Here is a 21,117-nt window from a genome sequence, read left to right on the forward strand (position 1 = left end):
TGAGATGACTACCTGTGAGGACACCCATCTGTCCTTCAAAGCTGCCACGTCATTAATTATGCACAACTTTAAGCCTTGGTATAACTTAAACAGGTGACCTCATAAATAAATTACCCCTGTACGGTTGTCAAGTTGTCATGAATCGGGGGAAAATAGCAACGGTGACTAAACCGGCTTTCACACCAGGCAATCAAGTTTATGAAACTGTGCACTTTAACACATCTATGAGGAATGGACTCGTTTTTAGAGGCAGACTCAAGCAGTCATTTATTAAATTGACTTGATACTTGTGGATTGGCTTAATCTTTGAACCCTAAAGGTTCCTTCTTGGATGAAATGTTGGATGACACACCAAGCCACTGGTCAGGTGTTGGACAGTGTTGGGTCACCGGTGAGTGCCTGTGACCCTAATTTGTGTCCCATTATTCAGAATCACACAGGTTGTTCAGAGAAATCAGTCCAATCTGATGTTCAATTTACCAAACCAATGCAGGAGCAGAAGAGAAACATAATGACAATGTTCAAATGGCAAAGAGGACTGTCCTTGTTTAACATCTACATCTCACTGTATAGAAACTGAATAGACCAGCATGAGAGCATGAAGAGAGGTCTGCTCTCTGCAGTGGTTTGCTCTTCCTAGTTTCCTTGTCTCCCAGATAATAGAAACTCTTCTGGTTTCTCTTTTAGAATGACTACAGGTGTGCTGGGAGGCAGATTTTGTTACCTTCAGACAGGATATCTGTCATAGTCATACTAAGCTAAACGGCTTGTTGCAGCCTACTATTCAATGGACAGACATGATAGAGCCTTGTACACTGCAAAAAATCCTTGTATCAAAGAAATACATCTTATATTTTGTCAAGCAAAAAAACTTAACCCATTGGCATTTTTTACTCAATATAAGATGATTTGATTGAATATAAGAATATTTTACTTCTTTGTAGTAATGCTGATTTCGCAGTGTAGTTTCCCAAAATATCAAACTACATTGCTTTAAGGATTACTTTGTAACTTAAGATCAGAACCTTTACAAACTGCACCATCCTTCAAAAAAAGTGTTCAGCAGACATCTACATGTCACACATACATTTATTCACCTCCTTGTTCCCAGTGGAAAATATTTTATGACAACATCTAACATATAACTACACACTGACTGTACAAATATGTGTGAGTTTGACGAGACGTGGGTATGGTTCCTATGGCAGTGGTCTTCTGTTGATATAAAAATTATGAAGTTTTTCATTTTAAAAAGAAAATTCAGTTTTCTCACCATGCATTTTAAAACACGTCACTGCACCAACAAGGACAAATGATTCTAGAAACAATATTGACATAACATTCAGATTCAGAGAAACAAAGAAATGGAAATGAATCAAATACACAGCCTGCTCTAATGACGATCATATCAGCTCTCAACATGTTCAAGCTTTGTGTTCAGTTTGAATGTTTGAATATTTAAGACTATTTTATCATACTTTACTGAGATGAAGATGGTTTTATTCTGTTACCTACTGTTTTGTATAAGGCAGTAGCTTGTTCCTGTTAAAATACATGGAGTTTGATTCAGTAAAAACACATGTTGCCGCTCCTTTTGTCTTTAATACACAATAGGTTTTGAATCCAGTGTGGTTGTGCAACTTCTTAAAGTTTCTTGACACATTCTCATCTGCCTGTACAATTCATCCAATCCAAGGCACATGGGAAAGTCATTCCAGAGTGTCACCACTGTGTTCAAAGCTAACTTTAGGGAACAGCGTACACCTCTCTGCCAAAACCTAACCAACAAAATATCTCCAAAGATGGGTTTATGGCAGCAAGAAAGGTTTGTGTACAGCTTGTGTTGCATCTTCATTCCCTTCAAGAGTTGCTGGCCATGGCTTTGTTTGTGCCAAAGTTTGGTTTGGTCCTTTTCAGTGGATGCTCATGTAGCTTCCGTCCGGGTGAAATCTGTCGAATCAATGAAACAAGAAGGTTGTTAGGCCATCTGAGGACAGGAAACATGAGACTGAATTTTCCAGATAAAACTTAGGAGTGAAAATGGAAATATGATTCATGTAAGACTTTATGGAGTAAATGGAAATGTAGGCTACTTTTCACTCCAGACGGACCTGCTAGACCGCCATGTACTGCACGTAATTCGTTTCAGACATTGATTATTCCATTAGGATTAGCATAATTAATGAGGAAATTAAAGGCTAATTGCACTCCTTTAATGTGAATTTCTGCTAAATATGAATTGTTTGCAGGGATTAGATATGACAGCCTGTGTTTGGGCATTTTCCCATTATACTTTTACTTTAAATATTATTGATGTTATTTATTTAAAACAAGCCTAGTTTACAGAAGTGCCATCAGATTATCATGCACATACTGTGTGATTTGGTTCCGTTCTATAAATCTGAGCAAATAATTTGTTCTGCTGGATGATTTATGTGTGCATGGGGATTCGGTTGGCATCAAAGCTAATGCACGAATTGCTACCATATGATACATTCTCCAAGCCTCCGCTTGATGTATGTCAGGTGCATAATCATTGAAATTAAAATACATTTTTGAGCAGCTACAAAGATTTTGTGTTTGAAGAAACAAAAGAGGCCACAGTATGAAAAGATGGATGGTTTGATTATATGAATAAAATAAGCTGGACTGGAGTCACACACGAATGGAGATAGGGATGTCAAAATGGAGATGGCTGCCAACACGACACAAAGCTGCCCACTGTGTCTGGTCTCACCCTTAAGTGCTAGAATGGTTGTCTGATGGTTCATCTGCGCTAGTGGTCTCAGCACCAACCACATCTACTGACTCAGATTTTTTAGCCATTGTGTCAGACTCTTTGTTTTCTGGAGAAACTCTGCACACACGAGCATTAATCATAGGTCAAGGAAGGAGGGAAGGAAGAAAGAGAGAGAGGAGCCTTGTGAGTACATTTCTATAGGCTCAATAGGTAGAATGCATCCAAAAGACAAAACGTATTTCTAAAACAATGCAGGAAAATGCATGCTTTATTCGACACAGAGCAATGGAGAGACATCCAACCGACGTTTTATCCTTAAGCAAACAACCTGGATTGGGACTGACTGATGTCCGCTTGTATCCACAGCTACAGTGTGGAGACTAGGTGAACAGCAGCACTCACCTGCTGTGTGTGGGACTCCGGTTGTACAGAGATGCTGGAGCTCCAGGATGAGGGTACTGAAGAGTGTCAGGTGTATCAAACTCCGTCAGACCGACTGCTAGCTGGTTGCGCCAGTTCCCTGCACTCTCCACGGAGGACACTGAAAACAGGAGAAAAACACACATGTTGGAGTACTGACTGTTGTTACTGAAAACACTGTTTAAGGTCAGCCTCAGTGTCGTAGATGATATGGCAGTTTATTATTACGGTACTGCCCCCGCAACTTCACTGAAAACTTGAGACACACTTTCTGAGATAATTTTGAGATACATTTTCAATTGTATGTGAGGTCCACTAACTTCAGTTGACACTTTAAATACCATTTTTAATAAAGATTCAAAATTACCTGTAAATAAAATAGAAGATTCTTTCTTTAATGTTAATAATCAGACTTAACTAGAAAATTTTCTGAAATAACTATTCCCTATGCCAATGAATTTCACTGCTCAAGGAGAAAAATCTCACCTGAGGAGAAGGAGGTGGTCCGGCTAGAGTGGCTAAAGGCTGCTGGCATTGTCTGGTAGCCGAGGCTAAGCTGAGAGCCGCTGTCAAAGTCATATCCAGTCAGCAGGCCTCTCCCTCCCTCTCTGGGGACTCTGTTGCGATGATACCATCCTCGTAGATGCTCGGCCACCATGGCCTTATGCATGTTCTTTGCCAACAGCTCATTTCTGGGGCCCTCTCTGCTCCGCGGTGGCCTCACCGTTGCATAAGGATTCTGAGAAAGATTATCTGCCCCATCGCTGCTATAATGCCTGAATCTGTCATGTCCATGGAACCCATTCATTTGATAGGACGGGTTGACATTGTAGTGGCCTTCGACTTCACTCTCATACACGTAGGCCCCGTTAGCATAAGGTTCCATGTCTGGGCAGGCGTAGCCAGGGACGTAGTAGGCACTGGGTGCGTAGTGTGTCGAGGTGTCACACGAGTAATTACAGCCAGAATGGTGCTGGACCAAGTTGGGCATGCTCCCGGTGTTACCATACACTTCTACTTTCCTGTGGAGACGATGCATGGTTGAGGTACGAGAGTCCAGGGTGCTGTAGTGCGAGTTGGCTGCGCCACAGTAATCCAGACTGGACTGGCTAGTGTAGGATGAGCAATCCTCCAGCACGTCAGTGCTGTTGCTGCGGTGGGCTGGTGATAACATAAAGACGGCCTTCTCCGAGTCTGTGTCTTTTCTGGGCCGCGGCTGAGACTCCAGGCTTCCACTGCGATGCCTGAAGCAATGAGGAGACCCCTCCGACCTGGAGACAGGACAACACTTTTTAACTGCATCCCGGAAGTCATGTATGGGACATTATATTTGAATTTTGCAGTTAAATTAAAAGGTTAGGGATCTCTATAAGAGATAGGGACTAGAAGAGAAGCAGGGGTTGTGTTAGAAGAAGGATAGAGACTGGGATGGCAGTGCAGGGGAGCAAAGATCACACCTGAGCTGGCTGCTGCTGTAGGCATTGCGGGTCATAACCGGGGTGGGAGGCATGCTTCGTGGATCTCTAGGAGGTCTGGGAAGGGTTTTATAAGGACTACTGTGGGTGGAGGAGACCTCTCTTGGATTCTTGTAGTAATGGGAAGCCTCCTGGCCATCATAAGCTAATCTAGAAGGGTTCAGTATTAGGAGAGGGTAAAACAAAAAGAGGATGACATGTGAGGATAGGAATGAGGCTGCAAACATGACACGACAAATATTGTGGGCTCTGTCAATGCATGATATCATTTCTTCATTCTAAGAACGAGTCAGCCTCAACTGGAATCAAAAGTTGTGAAACAGGTTACCCTCATACAAACAGCAAAGTTTAAGGCAGAACATTCTCTTCCCTACCTGTTGTGGTTCTTGTGGTGGTGATTTTCGCGTGGAGACGCTTGTCGTTCCACGTCATACTCTGCTCCCAGCGATCGCATCGGACTGAGCTGAGGGGAACCTTGCACCGACCGCGACCTTGGCCTTTGATTCGCGCCGTCTGAGTCGTCTGAGCAAAAACACGGGGGAAATACTGAGTCTGTTTTTTAATTTCAAGCATCAGCAATGCGGTAGCAGGTCTAATGATTTATACAGCACCAGAATGTGTGTTGTCTGACTCACCGTCATCCAGTGGGAGACTAGACAGAGAGCTGCAGTCTGAACGGATGAGTTCATCTGGAGAAAGAGAAAATAATTCAATGTACGCTCCAAATATAACCAAACGATCAATGCGGTAATATTCCCAAGATCGGCTTTCTCCATACCTGCGATGATCAGGGAGGCCCTCTGTGTGGGCTTTTTCCCCTTCTTGATTCTGTACTGGTTCATCTCGTCCTCTATCTGCTGGAGTCTGTGCATGGCATCCAGACAGTTTCTTCTCCTCTTCTTCTTGACTGTCTTACATATCTCTGTCTCATTTGCGAGTTTCTTAGCCGCCTCCACAATCTTTTGCTGAAGGGCAAATCTGCTCTCCAGGTTCCTCAGGAAGGGATCCTGCACAAATCCCAACAGGCGGATACATAGCAAGTACATGAGTCTTTCGTTGTCACCTCATTACGTTATTTACTTATAATATGTTACTATGCATAGATCTAATGAGACAAAGAGGCTGGTCGCTAATAGTACAGTACGTTGTTATTATTATCATTATTTTTTAGAAATATCTTGGCCTAATTTTGATTACAGTAACACCTTTAATTTGTACTGGAACATGTGTCACGTCATGTCTGCCTTTTAACAACTTATGTTATGTTTTGTCAGACCACAGACTTCGTCTTCACCTCTGTACATCATAAATGAGCTCAAGCCCAAAGAAGGCAGCAGCGTCCCTGGGTCTTGTTTTCACATGTTTATTTCTTTGTGTGGTAAAGCCTGAACATTTATTCATACAGTGACAGACTGTGATGACTAATAATCATTTTCAGAGGTGATCTTGAACATGTATCCTTTTTTAATGTCACGCTGAACAGGGCCCAATGATTATGATTATCAATGTAGTCAATATAGTTTTTTTTTGTCTTTTCCCGTTGCATGAATACACTTCTCCTAACATATTTTAATATTAGGATAATAAAACCCACAAATGTAATGCAATTTCACACCTAATTTTAAGTTGTTGAACTAGTTGACTGAAAACTATCCCATCTTTACCTGTGAAGGCCTCGCTAGTTACGCCCAGTCATGTTACTAACCAGCTGACAATTAACCCAAGTAGTTCTGACATGTTGCACTGGGTGGTTTTTATTTATTTAGCATGACACCGCTTTTCCAGTCTTTTGTTGCCTCTTTTTGGAACAAAAAACTATAAAACATCTAATTTTCATTTCATGTTCATGTTCCCAAAATTATTGCTTTTGCCTGTATTTTCATTACACGGAATCATGAGCTGTAGATCATTACAGTCATATCCTGCAAATTACTCACTAAGTCCTGCTGATGTAATGGACAATACTGGAGAAATTCTGTGTAGTCAATAAGTGAGCTTCAGTGAATAGTCACAGTTGCAGTTAAACAGTATAACACAAACAGACAGGGCATTTATATGTGCTGGACATGATTAAAGTGCACCAGTTAAATACAGACCTCATTGTAGGGGAAAAGGTCATCTAACTTGAAAGCTGTGCCAACTCGCCGTCTGACCTGTGGCGGTCTCTCACCTGAAGAGAGGGGATACTCTTTTGGCAGCTTGCCAGTGAGCTCCTGGAAGCAAAAAACCACAAGTCCCCCAGACGTTTAGATGAACTGAAAGTATCGGCAAGGCCAATCAATCCATCGGCCACTGCACAACATCAGGATTTAATAAAGCAGACTGAATGATGCTGTGGAGACTTACAAAATAAAGCGCCAACGCAGAAGAAGTGTAATATAAAATGATTTCTCACCGCCTCCCTCAGACAAATCTTCTTCAGCTCTTTTGTTTTCTTGGCCAAAATATCTTGGATCTCCTGTTCTTTTTTTCTCAGCTCAGCGAGTTTTTCTTTCTTCTGCTCCTCGCTCATTTCGGAGTCGGCAGAACCTGAAAACGCGGAATTTGTGCAATTCTAGCATCTGAAACTCACACCCATCGGCACTTGTTTGTATGAAGTGAAGTGAAGTGAAGTGAACTGAGATAATAATAACCAACCTGTAGACACCAAGCTCCCATTGCTGGCTGTTATGAAGTTATTCTTCAGGCCGACATCTCCCAGTTTGTTTATTTTGGCCCCTCCGTGCTCTGTGAGGTCCATGCCAATTTCTTCCAGACTTCTTGCCGCTCCTAGTTTGCCCTACAAGAATGAAGAAAGTAATGTTAAACAGAAATCACCGAATATCTCTATATCCACATGTAAAACAGGCCACGACTCATAAGCGATGCTTACTTTGCTTTGCTTTCTGTCCAAGTAGAACTGATGCTGGCTAATAGCCATGACCCAAATGGTCTTGATCAGAGAATGGCTGGCATACCACGTGTGTATGAGGAGGCCTGTCTGCCCAAAGGTGCGCTTGGTTACTGCTCTTCTAAACGAACCACAGGAAAAAAAAAAAAAAAAAAAAAAAAAAACAGCCAAAATGAGATGCAGAAGACTTTAAGTGAACGCTGACAAGTTGAAGCAACCTGGAGTAACCTCCTCAGCCATTTTAAGAATTACAAATATTAGGATCTCCCCTCACCTGTGTGGATCATTAACTTCTACGGCAAATTTTTTCTCCCGAAAGTACAGGTTTTCCAGTTGCTTCCACTGATAAAGCTGGAGGTAAAAACATAATAATAATAAAGAAAACATTTCTGGTTAGGAAAGATTCACCTGAAATGTAGTCAGAAAAAGAGGTTGTGTAATGCCTGACATAATGGCTTAATGTGCATGCATTTGTGCCTTCACTCCTGGTGAGTTTTCATTATCTAGAACATGATAACCATCAGCACTGACCTTAAATTAAACTATTAGCAAAAAAAAAAAAGATCAGTGCAGGTGGTTCGGCTAGCATGTGCCGCCCACAGCCATTAAACGGCCAGACTGTAACATGAACTGTCATTACAGTCTGAGCATGCCTAGTCTGCAATAATGCAGGTGTTGGAGGGAGAAGAACGCCACAAGGGGACATTACATAAAGACTCATCACAGTATACAACACTTTCCACGGCTCATTGCGCTCATCTTCGAATCACCCAGGTGTTCACTGACAACAGCCAGATGAGAACAATCTGTTCGTGTCACTGACTCACTGTGCGTCTGGACAGGATCCGAATGAGACATAAACGTAAGCAGACGGTAAAGTAATATCACACGTGGCTGCTTCGGGGTGTAGTCTGCCTCACGTTAAAGTATAGAGAGGTAAATATCCTATTTACAGTTCTAAATAGTGACTACTCTTCAACTCAACACACTAATTAGTGTGTCCTAATGTCCTAAAACAACAGTCCAACACTATCTGCAGTATTCCCTCGAAATTTGACCAGAAGAAAAAAGAAGCACGTATCTCATCTTACCAGTAGAATAAATGTTCATACGTCCTCTTTGCAAAGTTAGTAAATCCTCTCTGGCTTTGCTGTCAGCACAGACATACACTTTGTTCTGTGTCCTGTCAGCTCCTGACGTGCCTCCTCAGGTATTCTCAGAACAAGCATGATAACGCCCAAACCCGGCCCCTTTGGCGTTTGACATCACCTGCTCACTCCCTCTTCTCCTCCTCGGAGCACAACATGCAGTCGACTGCTTGCAAAATTTTGGAAAGCAGCAGGCAAGCTCGCCCGGTTGGTAAATAAAAGGGAATGGATTATTTTATAACTTTATTTGTTTTACATCTGCACCAAGCCGCGCAGACACACAGTGAAAACGTCGCTGACAGACATGGGTGTTTCTCCTGTAAACTCTCGCAGGCTCAAACAAGAAAAGCAAGTTCACTGTGTATGATTCCCCAGCACTTTATTAAAAACTCATGAGCCTCATTGAGGCAAACTGACAGACCTTTTCAAGTCTGGCCTCGTCGGCTGCGGCTGAAGCTCAGCTTTTGTTAAATGATGCATGAATTAAAGCTGGTGAATCACCCCACCACGTGCAACTGCAGCCGTCCTCACCCGTACCATATCACGGTTTCTCACATTAGAGACGCAGAGAGGGAACAGCAATTTTAGAGGCCAGGGAAATGATTTACCTTCCGAGGTTTTAATTTGTCCTGCAGATCATACTGGCCGATGCCCTTATAGCTGATTCCAAGCCACCACGGGATCCCTTGTTTATCCTGTGAGGCAAGAACACAGCTTGTACCGGTGGCTTGATTCCAGGTGAAGGAGTTGTCATTTCCTATTAATCACAGAGGAAGACATACCTTGACTTCGTAATAATGCACTCCGTATGTTGGCAGTGATTCCACTAATGTCAAATACCTAGAAGATAAAGAAAAGGAAAAAAAAAAACAGTTATTAAAAAAAGGGCAGCTGCTTTTCAACATTTGCGTGTGGCTTTCTTTGGGTATGTGAAAAGAGACCAGCGGGAATTCGATCCTGGTAGCGGTGAATCAGTGGGATCTCACTGAAACTGAGAGGAGCTATTGATTTCTATCAGATGATGAGAAAAGGCGTGCCAGAAAGAGGAAGGGACAGGGAAGGGCTAATGGAGGTGAGAGGAAGATTAATGAACTTAAAGCCTTATAACATTTATTGTCTGCTTACGAGCGTCGGAAAAACTGGCAGCGCATTTCTGTTCAATACTTACTTCACAATGGCCTGTCCTCTGGAGACACCTTTCAGCTGCTTATAATATTCAATCACTCGGTCCTCACTGCAATGATAAGAAGACAGGGGACGATAATATTAGGTGGTGAAAGATAAATAGTAGAATAAATTTGAATCTGCTCTAATTTATTTGATAAAGTGAGTGGACGGTAAAGGAAAAGTGTCCCCGTCTGTATTGCCTAAAAACCATTAGAGTTCAAGTAGTAATTTCCTGCAGGCATACCAGTATGCTAGAGATGGGTGTTCCTTGAGCACTTTGGTGGGAAGAGTCGGCAGTTTCTTCAAATCTGCTCGAGTATTTTCATCACTGAAACAGAAATGAACAATAGTTGTGACAGTTCGGGAAGATGAGTTGATGACAAAGAATGGAGCTTTGAGGTAATCAATAGCTCTCTCTTATTACTCTTCAGGCATTTACAGTATGTCATCGTCTCAGCTGTAGCTCTCCCTCGCCCCCTCTGTTCCTGCCATTCCCTCCCCATCCTTGTGTTTCTCTTTTGTCCCCTGTTTGCCCTTTCTCTGCGTCTGTGTGCGTTTGTCTGGGCGTGGCGCTTGACTCCCTCTTCTGCTGCCAATCAACCCATAATCATCTACTCATCAGTGTTTACCTCGGCTCCTCACGTCCATTCAGCTCTCGCTTGTTTAGTATCGCACTGTGGTACAAATTCTTACATTCAATTCATCTGTAACCAGCCCCGGCTCATCTAGTCAGCCACCACTGACCACAGCTCGCACACCAAACAAACATCTACTTAAGACAATGCCCCACCAGATTCTCATCTTAACTCACCACACCACCAGCCTCGGCAGACCTCACTGAACCTTATGCCAGCTGCTGCAAAACGCTGTCTGATTACAGTTTGGTTTCGCTCTTCTGGTTCTCACATTAATTCGAAAACAAAATATGCACAAAATGTGACACTTAAGTCCCATTCTGCCTCTATAATATGATAACACTTTGATACAGTAAGTACATTTCACTTATAATACTTATGTAGTAGTACCTGCAATACAGTATTGGACCTGAATTTATCTACCTCCAATGCCATGTCACATTTAGCTCATTTCATATTCCCGACATGTACAGGGGCTGTACAGTCTCCTCCATGCTGCCAAGAATAAACTATCTACCTACAAGAAGTCAAATTTTAAATCTATATTTCATCTATAAAATACTGTATAGAGTCTATTAAATATTCACCGTGTGTACAATTATAAAACACTGGAAGCTGTGGCCTTGATGACAACCACAATAAAGAACCTACTGGTTTAATGGTGTCTGTATATTATCCCAAACATATTACAGTGACCTGCAGTGTTGCCTCTGAACACACTCGTGTATAGCATCACGAGCTTGGTTAAATACAGCTGATAGCTTGTAAAGGTGTCTCAGCTATGAAATACTTCTATCAGGTCTGTGTGATTCATTAGTTGCTTGGTGCAAGCTTCTCGGCACTCTGTGGTGAGCCTCACATAACACTGCTATTGATTTTTGTTGTCTGCACAAAAGAAACAAGTGACCTATTGAATGTCTCCGCTAAAAGCTCACTATTAACTCGTCCTGCTGCTGTTAAATACTCCTTACCCTGTTGATGATGTGCTCTTACCTTGTATAGTCTCCTCTAGCCTCCTGTTGGTTACAAACAATAAAAAAAAAAACTGTTATTAGAGAGCATGCTTTTAGACGCAGCAATTATTGTATGCGTATGAGACTATTAAAAGCACCAACCTGCAAAGCATTTGCTGCTAATTTGAAGACATTATCACTTTCCACTTCGATAATCCCCTGAGAGACATAATAGACAACCAGAATAAAAAATGAATAGAATGCAGAAAATGTGGTCGGTGGAGAGGACGCTTTCAGGTCCACACATAGACTCTGTGTTGCCCTGTTGTAACCTCAAAATGAAACCCTGTGTTTTCGTCTTTCTGATACTGTTTGCTTTGCATTCCAGCCAAGAGAGTAAGAAAACTGTGCCCCGCAGCCACTATCTGCTGAGAGGAGGTGCTGCAAGGGTCCAGAGACAGTGACTCATCGGGGAGCAAAAGGAGAAAAACACAAGAGGAACAAGAGAGAACACTCACATTGTAGACGGCAGATTTTGCATTCAGGTAGAATAACTCCACGGTTATGATGTCCTTAAGCTGCGTTATGTTTTCTACATAAAACCTGGGAAGGTTAAAAGCAGATTCAACAAGTTAAGAGACAGCATAACTTGACAACTGAGACAACTTGTTTGTTAAAGCGGCTGATAGTAAAGCGGGTTTTGTTTTAGGAGACTGTGCAGAAGTCACAGGATTGGGGACATGAATACAGCCTCAAAACGATCGGAGCTAGGTTGTTTAATCACAGTAATTCCCTGAACATTTTCTCCACGGCTTAAGCCTCACACTCAGTGTCAACAAAGTAGTGCTCCCTACTGGTGAGTCTGCGCCTTGCATGAAAAGATGAATTATTACCTGACGAGGAAGTTGAGGGAGATGACCCCAGGCTTCTTCGAAAAGTCGTGATCAAGAACCCTGCGGTCCATCTGCAACCACTTGCACTGACCACTGCACAAACAAACAAGCTTCAAGCTTCAGATGTGTCTCGTGCACACCTCGAAAGACACATGTGTAAGTATTCGCGCTGCTGAAAAGAAACACAAAGTTTACTTACTTGTCATCAAAAAATGCAAGACCAAAGAATTCCTTCTCTTTGAGGTTGAAGTGGGAGGACACCAAGTCAAGGAGTTCGTACGACAGTAGCTTCGGCTGTGGGGGGAGGTTTGTGACATAGACATCAACTCTAATGCAAAACTTTAAGCAATAGATGTAACAGTGAGCGATGCAACTTAGGCATGTTTAAGCAAATGCGTCAAAGAAACTGTATTTCTTTTCCTGTTACTTCCTTCCCTTCAGAAGTCAGTCAATGTGATCATTTGGTTAATAGGTTGTCTTCCTACTTATTAAACATGCAATAACACACCTTTGTCAACTCATCACCTTTGACGCATTATCACGGCCCCTGATGTAAATTCATTCTTAACTCACATCTGAACTCATATCTGATTCCCATCTGCTAAATGCTCCATTATGTTGACTAGTAAGTCGCTAAATTACCACTTATCCATTGCACATGAATGGCACGGATCACAGTGATTGGACTGTTATTATTATTGTTATTATAAAACATACTGACGATTGTAGCTTTAATTCAAGTGCATTCATACCTGAACCAGCAGCTCTAGCTTCCTGTCATCCAGCAGCTGCACTTGGCACAGTTTGCCCTCAGTCATCTGCAGAGGGGGGGAGCAAGGAAAAGAGGAAGTGTAAGGATTGTGAAAGAGATGGGAAACTATTCACCATCACAAGGGACACTGACATAAGGATCTTGTGTTTTAGTCATGCTTTTGACCAAATGTGACTGTGCAGGAGACTAAAGCCCCCGTGGTATATGCAGTGATCCCTTTCAAGAAAAAAAACGCTGACGTTGTTAATAACAATGTAACCATTGTCACAAGGATTTGTTGGCATAGAAACCAAAGGACGGACTTGAAGTTTCTCCATTTTGAACGTTTCACGATTAACTTTCAGTCCCTGAGCTTTTCAGACATTTATGCTTCAACCACTGTTCCTTTAAACCACTCATTTCCAAATCTAAACTTTGCGATCACTATAAAGTCATTCAAATTTGCTTCACCTCCCGCTGTTACTGAAAACTATCAATTATTGTTCTTGTGTATTGCTTCTATATAATAGCAAGATCACCAAAAGGTCTTGACCACTGCAAATGGTGACTGGTTCTGATTAAACTCTGCCCCTGTTTCTCTGGAAGCTGTTCACACACAGTAAGAAGCAAATGGGGTTTGTTTGCTTTTGCAAGATCCTATTCGCCACTGTACCTTTCAAATGGAGTTCCTGGTAAAGACAAAATCAGGCTGACCTACTGGGAAATGCTGAGAGTACTGTACACTCACTCATAAATCAAACAGCCAGCGAAATTGACAGATTGAGGTGAAGCAGTTTTACAACAAAACCTTTTCCCAAACAGGAAAAAATACATCAGATAGATCCAGAAGCAGCCTCCTTTGACAGAATGAGGCTGATCGCAACTTCTAACACCTGGAGCGAACGAAGCAGCCACTGTACCTGGTAAACCTCTCCGAGGAGCGTGCAGGTGTGGATGCATCCCTGACCAGGTCTCATCTTTTTTAATAAGGGTCTCGATCCAGGCCGTGAAACGGTTAGCTCTGACCGAGCAGCAGCAGCCGCCATCAGGATTAACCAGCCCTTCTTTCCATCCTGGTCGTTTGACTGAGCTGCCAGGCCTTTGCTTTTGTGCAGTGGAGGCTTATTCAGTGTAAACCCAGCAGCTGACTTAATGGGGGCAAGCTGTGTCAGACTCCTGACCACAGTCTAGGCTTCTTAATATCAACAATATGGGTCAGAAAAGAGTCATAAGTGGTGGGCCGCCTCCTCTTCTGTGGCTGAATGGGTCTGAGATCAGGTTACTAACTTCATCCTTTTCCCATGCAACCTAACTGAGTTATTGGATGATAGAGACAGGGGAAATCCCTACTAAAGTGATAAAAACAACTTATAGTGTTCTCCTTTACACACTTGCCTCCTTTACTGTACTAATAATTGTTTCAACAAATTGTCTTTCTTCCTGAATGGGGGTGGGTGGGGGGCATACACTACTTTAAATTACACCATCTTTACTGCTCTTTAACGAGCACTTAAACAATTGCTCCCCCAGAATAATGTGACATTCTTATCGCCACGGCCATAAATTGTCTTTCATGATCTAAATTAAAAGTCTCCATTCGATAAATCCAATTAATTTGGAGTGAGGCTGCTTGCGACAATCACGAGAGTATTATTGCATTGATCTGAGCTTGATTTAGTTATGACTGCATCATTGCAGGGTCATATAATTTGTCTCTGTAATAAGCATGACAGTACTCCGGGCTTTACAGTTGAGGCACCGACCACTAGGTGGAGCAGGGATAATTACTTCTCTGTGTGGCTGAAGTTCATTTGCAGAAAATGGCTTCTTGAGGAAACATGTGCCACTGAGGATTTTTCCTAAGCAGTTATTAGCTCAGCAGATGGGAGACAAATTCAGTCGCTTATATAATATAGATGAAAAGAGAGGGTGGATTTTTTTTTTTTTTTTTTTTTTTAGGAATCTACACTATCAATCATTTAAGGGCTATAATTACAAAGCAAACTTCTATTTATATCTGACTGAGCGACCCAGTGACTCCTGCAACTTCTCACTGGTGACACACAGAAGAGACTCTTCATTAAACACAACTCACACACAAGTGACACCCAGATCAGCGCTGGCTGCGTTTTAAGGCTGGTGGATGGGAAATAATTACACTATTTAATTACATCATTTAAACCTTCAGGATACTGCATGAGGGCAGGTGCGGCAGACTGCACTGTTTTCAGTCACAATAAGAGGGTAACCTTGGACTAGAAGCGTCGAACCTTCATGTGAAAAGGATGCAAAAAAAAAAAATATGAAAGCACTGTCAGTCTTTGTGTTTGTCCCTCCAGAGACTGGTCATTTACAGGTGTGGGTCTAATCTAGAAGCCTGAGGTTGGCATAAAGGCAGCTTGTTATGTGTTAACATAAAAAAAGCTTCAAATACAACTTTATAGCAACCATGTTCATTGTTAAGAGACACAACCTGATAAGATTAAAAAAAATAATAAAGATCCCCCTGATGATAAACAGACACTGAAATTGAATGGTTCATTTACATTTTAGATCTTAACAGTGAAAAATGTCAGGCAGAATTTCTCTGTCTCCCGAGTGAACTCGCTGTCAGCAGTTAATACGTCACAGTGGTTAAATGTCATGTCCAGACTGCAGCCCGTCTTATCTTAGTTTCCCGTTTTCATGCATTATTGATGAAAGCTGGTATCACGCGAACAAGCCGTCGTCTGCTCTCCGTGGCTACACGCTCTTTTGGAGACACCTGCTGCAACTGTTGAAGTCACAGACAGGATGAGGCTTCATTTCGAAATGAACTGTTCAAATTATTTGGACAACAAATGACGAGACGCTGCATCTGCCGCCGCCTCAACCCACACAGACAGGCAGAGAGCCCCAAGAAACCCAAATAAAATCTGCTTGTGTGTTTAAGTGGCTGCAAACAGACGACCTAACAGGATGTGACATCTAATACAAAGCGGCGGCGAAAGGAAAAACACCAAGTTCTGTGTTTTAGCGTAGACAACATCTTGCAGTTCCTCTGTGATCTTACCCTGACCTGTTAGACGGGAAATCTCAGACATTACACATGAGCACATACACCATTGGGTTCACGAGGAATCGTACAGAATATGTAGGGTGGAAAGTTACTTAAAAACTTTCAGAATCAGAGATAAATTTCCTCTGCTGTCACTTAGGTCAGTGACTATTGGGTCAGAAGACTGACGAGTCTGGCAAAAATCCTAGGAAGGTTGCCAGATAACTGTAGCCCACGTCTTCTCTGTGCTCAGGGCTACCTTGGCTGCTACTAGCTTCACACATCTTAGACGGAACTGTCAGTTGTTGTGTTATGTAGGCGTTGGGCTTTTACAGGAAGAAAGACTGCAAAAAATAATAATAAAATAATAATGTTTCTAGTTCTGCTGCATTCATTTTCCTTTATTTGTGACTTAGCTGTACAGTACAATGCTAAACCAAGAACTCTTGTAATCCCGATTTCACGACATTATTGAAACACTGTTAAATAAATAAAATTGAAACAATTAGTTTGAATCGCTGGGCAATAACCACCTCTCCCAAACAACTCTCACTCACTGGCAGCCTAATTAGTGTGTTTTAGTCTAAAAATAGTGGGACCACACCAGATAAAAACCCTCTGAGTGAAACAGAGGAATCAAAGCACAGAGCAAAAAAAACAAAAATCAACCTGGTTACAGAGGCAACGGGCTGAATGATTGAATGATACGGCACAGGATTATCTCCTCATCTCATATCTCATCATGACTCATGCTGTCAGCGGTCAGAACGAATCTGTCTACCGTCATCTGGCAAAGAGAAGCTGTCTGGCTGTATGTGATATCCAGGAAATTCACGAGCACAATGTGGCTCGGGGTATTATAGGACAATTAAACCTGGGGAGAAGTATAAATTTGGTTTTATAGCACAGTATCTGTTTGATGCAACAAGGAAATGTCGTAACACAGGGGAGAGACTAGTGCGAATGATGTCATCATGCAGTACAAATTCTTATTTGTGCCACAAAAAGGACGCGCACGGAGGCAGCAGGGCATTGTCACATATTTTCTTATGTAGGGTTTAGGGTTCTAATGAAAGTAGCAGATGAAAGCAGCATGAACCACATGTTGTACATCAGCAATTGTGACAGTGGTAGCGGTTATATCTGCTTCTATTGTTCTCTGTAGTGTGGTAGTGCTGGCACAAGCAAACATAAACAAACGCACAGTAATCAAAGAGTCTTTCGTGTTTCATGGTTTCTATCACTTCCTTTCCTTAACGGAGCTCGTAGAGCTTGAAAATTAAATCACAGTTTCGGCTGCTGTTGTAAGAACTAACCTTGAGTGATTGTGACTGTGTTAAACACATCGAAAGCTACACAATCAGAAGAAAATCAAAGATGGAGGCAGTGCGTATTCTTTGGCTAAAATATGACTTTAACACTGTGTAAAACTGTGTAAAGACGTTTATATATATATATATATATAATAACAGAAACAAACCTATACAATAGTTCATTGAGCCTTAACCTGACACCAGCGATGTAGATAAGTATGCTGATGTTTAGCCGGAATAATCCCTGTCTCAACTGGTATAATCTCGGTTTAACATGCAGGCTAATGTTACTAAAAATAAAACTAAAGAGGCCATTTACAAATATTTTAAGCATAAATCAAAGTAATCCTCAGATGAGCATGAATGTTCGCGTCAAATTCACTTGAGTCCATCTGACAACCAAAAGAGACACCGATGTAAATTCAGTCAAATGAAGGTGTGTCATATCTCCACTTGATGGAACTGAGCCGGTTGTAGCTGTGAACACGTGAACCTGTATTGTGTAGTAAGTGTATTCGAAGCTAAATGTCATCAAAAAGCCAGGTGTTTAAACAGTTTTTCAGGAATTATACCTGACCGTGTTCACCCGGTAACCCTTTTGTCAGGTGTCCCCAGCCACAGCCCTGGAACCACAAACTGCAGAGTTTCATCACAAAGTACTGCGGTGACTTTCTGCAGAGCTCAGGGACATGGCACAGAGCGAACGTGCGGAGGAAATGGAACATGACCGAACTACATGATCTGGACAAAGAATCAGTGTCTCTGCAACCCCGTGAGGATCATCATATCAGAATTGTCTTCATTCGGCCAGGCTGGCACACGCGTGTAAGGAATATGACTCCAATCACACGATGCTCTCGGTGTACTTGAATGAGGCGTGTGTGATATGATAGGTAACAAAATGCAGTGTTATATACAAAATTAAGGCTTGTGTTTAGGTGTGAGCAGGAAAAATATATACGTATATAGACATATATTTAGAGAAATTCAGTTTTTACCTTGACACAAATCGAGGATCGCAACATGCTCAGTAAAAGTATAAAGACTTCCAGGACACGTGCACACGACTGAGACAAAGCTCTAACCCCCTCACTAGCCTGCTTCTTCAGTTATGCTGCCCTGCTACTTTACAAGCTTTCACCATATTATATATATATTAGATTTGGTCCATCCATGTTAAGTATATGTATACAAGTTACTTGGCCGTCCAAAAATAGCTAAGTCTTCAGCACTGTTCTCAGAAAGCCCCAGGAGGCTTTGATTTCTAAATGGAGGGTTGCTAAGTGAGTGCTGAGACATTTCTCACCAGGAGCATCCCTACCTCATAAACAAATGAGGATGTTCACGCTCAGTTGTAGCTGGTTTTATTGAATGTACTGAAGCAGTGGCCTTAACTTGACTTGAGTGAACCATGGCGGTGTCAGAGAATTACTCAAAACTTCAACCGTGGGGATAAATGACACAGGACATCCTCTCCGGCGCATAGGAAGAGCGGTGAAGTTTCACGCTGGACATGTGTCATAACCATCACAACAACAATTCCTGTTTACACTGCCCGGTGCTTTAAATACACCCACACACATGTGGCTCTTCCTTCAACTCTGAGATAGAATCACCAGGTCAGTGTTAGCAGGTCTCATCCTTTTTTTTGTTTCCGCTTTTAGTATAAAAATAGATAAATTTGTATGCCAGGAGCCATAAATTTGCAAGAAGCAAACCCAGAGTTGTCAAGGAGGATAGCTTGGCCTACTTGCACCAAAACTGTAACAACTGCTTTTATTTCCTTGTAAATCCTCACTGAAAGTGTTTTGTCTGGGTTACCAATTGTCAAAAATCACACATGCTAGACAATTATGAATGAAAGGCACAAAATGAATGTCCAGCAATAGAGAAATCACTGAACAGGGATGATTCACTCTGCTGAAAAGCCTAAAATGATGATTCATCCAGCATTTTTAATATTCACCAAGTCACTCTTCCTTTATCAATGTAATCCACTGCATTGTTCATTCAACCCAGCGTATTAATTACTTTTTATCAACTTAAACCTATCCCAGTATCATTGAACATTTGCTTCACCCCACATAAAGAGACCAGCCCAGCAGAGCCGCTGTGCTGCGAGAACAATGAATGTGCTACTGTAGCCTACACTGTACATGGGTGGTTTCCACCTGCACCCCATGACTAGACAGATGTGTCAAACTAAACCGCACTGCTTCTTATTTTACTCAGCAGACACGGGTGCAGCGAGCCAAACCCATGCTGCTGGAGCCCTTCATTGATGCTCCCTCTCTCTCCTCGGCTCACGCGTATCCACGACTCGGTCTACTTTGTCTCCTCACAGCTCACCGAGACGGGCTCACTCCCATCACATCGCGCACATCGCCTTACCTTTGCGCTCCTTAAATCCCGCTGTAGATTCGGAAAAGGTGCGGCTTCCTCTGCATATTGATCGTCCCCGATCAGCTGTATCCGCGGCCGCTTTTGCCAGGTAAGGGAGCCGCCGTGGAGCCGCTGTCCATCCTCCGGTGTACTACTGTAGCGCACACACTCGCCTCGCTCTGAGACACACTCACCACGCCTTCACCCGCCGGCTATTATGTGAACAAGCCCTGCATCCCCTCCCTCGCTCTCTCCCTCCCTCTCCCCCAGCAGCTGCCGGCCGGCCTGGTTCTCACTGGATCCCCATAATAATGAAGTGACATACCCTGAAGGTTGCTGCATCCCTTGCTATCATTTAAACTGCCCAGTTCAGAGCCAGCACACATCAGGCAGCATCTTAAATAGAGGATAGCTAAAAAGCCTAGAAGCCTACAGTGCTGCGTTAGCTCCACATTTACAAATATCCTGAAAAGAAAACACTATTTACTCTCTACTCATTTAGAAGCCCCTTTGTGTCATATGACATCCATTTGTTTCATAGTAGCATCCTCATTAGACCTCATTGTTACCTTGGCAACAGCTGTTCTTCTTGAGGTCCACATTGAACATGTATAATAAGCTTACACTGCACACAGTAAATACAACACAATCAGTTATAAGCTTAACTTTGACTATGTTTGTTGAAGGCCAGCCTTCAAATATAACCTGTGTATATGCTCTTAAAATGTCTTAATTAGCGCTAAATAGTCAGCATCAAACTTTGTGACTAAATACATACATTTCCATTCCGTCACTACAGCTCCACCCAGATGGTTGCATATACTCCAGTCCCAGCCTGCTACTGTACTCCTTTAACACCCCTCATTTAATTATTCATGATCACATTTGAGTCCCCTTTAAACTACTTTCTGTCTGTGCTTCAGATGTGTCTGCGTGGACAATTTTGTCCTTCACACTATTGACAGCTCTCAGTACTGAGAAAAAAACAACTAAAAAAATACACTGATGTGTTCAGATGAAACTGGCCAAACACAGGAAATTGAGAAACTGTCAATTCAAACATGGCTAAAAACAAAACAAAAAAAATGTATTCAAAAGTCTTAACAGCCTAACCTGTGGAGCGAGCCAGCCTTTGTTAAAATGTTGGTTCAAGTCACTGAGCAAAATGACCAAAAATAATTTGTGTGAGTTTAAACGCCTCTGTTGGTGCCATGTGTTGTGCAGAAGTTACACACAGCAGCAAATACAAAAACCAGTTTGGTGCCTGTTATGGGTGCCAACTGCTACTGTACCTTGATGTCATTCCACAGATC

General features: G+C 42.2%; 1 protein-coding gene across 5 annotated transcripts; it reads right to left on the bottom strand.

Moving 5' to 3' along the window:
* Window positions 1-1,071: 1,071 nt before the first annotated feature.
* frmd4bb (FERM domain containing 4Bb) lies at window positions 1,072-20,009 on the bottom strand. 5 transcript variants are annotated; one of them, XM_047568373.1, is made up of 24 exons: window positions 19,814-20,009; window positions 13,074-13,139; window positions 12,521-12,615; window positions 12,322-12,414; window positions 11,947-12,031; window positions 11,591-11,647; window positions 11,469-11,491; window positions 10,085-10,168; window positions 9,842-9,907; window positions 9,456-9,513; window positions 9,282-9,368; window positions 7,800-7,876; window positions 7,508-7,646; window positions 7,273-7,414; window positions 7,031-7,164; window positions 6,732-6,848; window positions 5,414-5,642; window positions 5,271-5,324; window positions 5,010-5,157; window positions 4,618-4,785; window positions 3,647-4,431; window positions 3,143-3,281; window positions 2,738-2,857; window positions 1,072-1,950 (listed from the first exon to the last, which is right to left on the bottom strand). In XM_047568373.1, exons 2-23 carry the CDS (start codon window positions 13,137-13,139, stop codon window positions 2,740-2,742), a joined length of 2,964 nt encoding a protein of 987 aa, XP_047424329.1. In that variant the 5' UTR covers window positions 19,814-20,009; the 3' UTR covers window positions 1,072-1,950; window positions 2,738-2,739. The 5 variants fall into 5 exon arrangements, with proteins under 5 accessions (XP_047424329.1, XP_047424313.1, XP_047424304.1 ...); XM_047568357.1 differs by lacking the exon at window positions 19,814-20,009 and adding an exon at window positions 13,993-14,132 and having other exon boundaries at window positions 7,508-7,643; XM_047568348.1 differs by lacking the exon at window positions 19,814-20,009 and adding an exon at window positions 13,993-14,131.
* Window positions 20,010-21,117: the final 1,108 nt, after the last annotated feature.

Source organism: Mugil cephalus, chromosome 1, assembly GCF_022458985.1.
Source record: "Mugil cephalus isolate CIBA_MC_2020 chromosome 1, CIBA_Mcephalus_1.1, whole genome shotgun sequence".
In the NCBI taxonomy this organism is placed as follows: Eukaryota; Metazoa; Chordata; class Actinopteri; order Mugiliformes; family Mugilidae; genus Mugil; species Mugil cephalus.

What these genes read in the sequence shown, in the direction of transcription:
- frmd4bb (XM_047568348.1), bottom strand. Translation starts at nt 14,118, where the DNA reads ATGGCGGCTGCTGCTGCTCGGTCAGAGCTAACCGTTTCACGGCCTGGA. An exon ending in GAAGTTAATGATCCACACAG is followed by an intron (nt 7,647 to 7,799) that starts GTGAGGGGAGAT and finishes TGGTTCGTTTAG; the next exon opens with AAGAGCAGTAACCAAGCGCA. An exon ending in TGGACAGAAAGCAAAGCAAA is followed by an intron (nt 7,415 to 7,507) that starts GTAAGCATCGCT and finishes TCATTCTTGTAG; the next exon opens with GGCAAACTAGGAGCGGCAAG.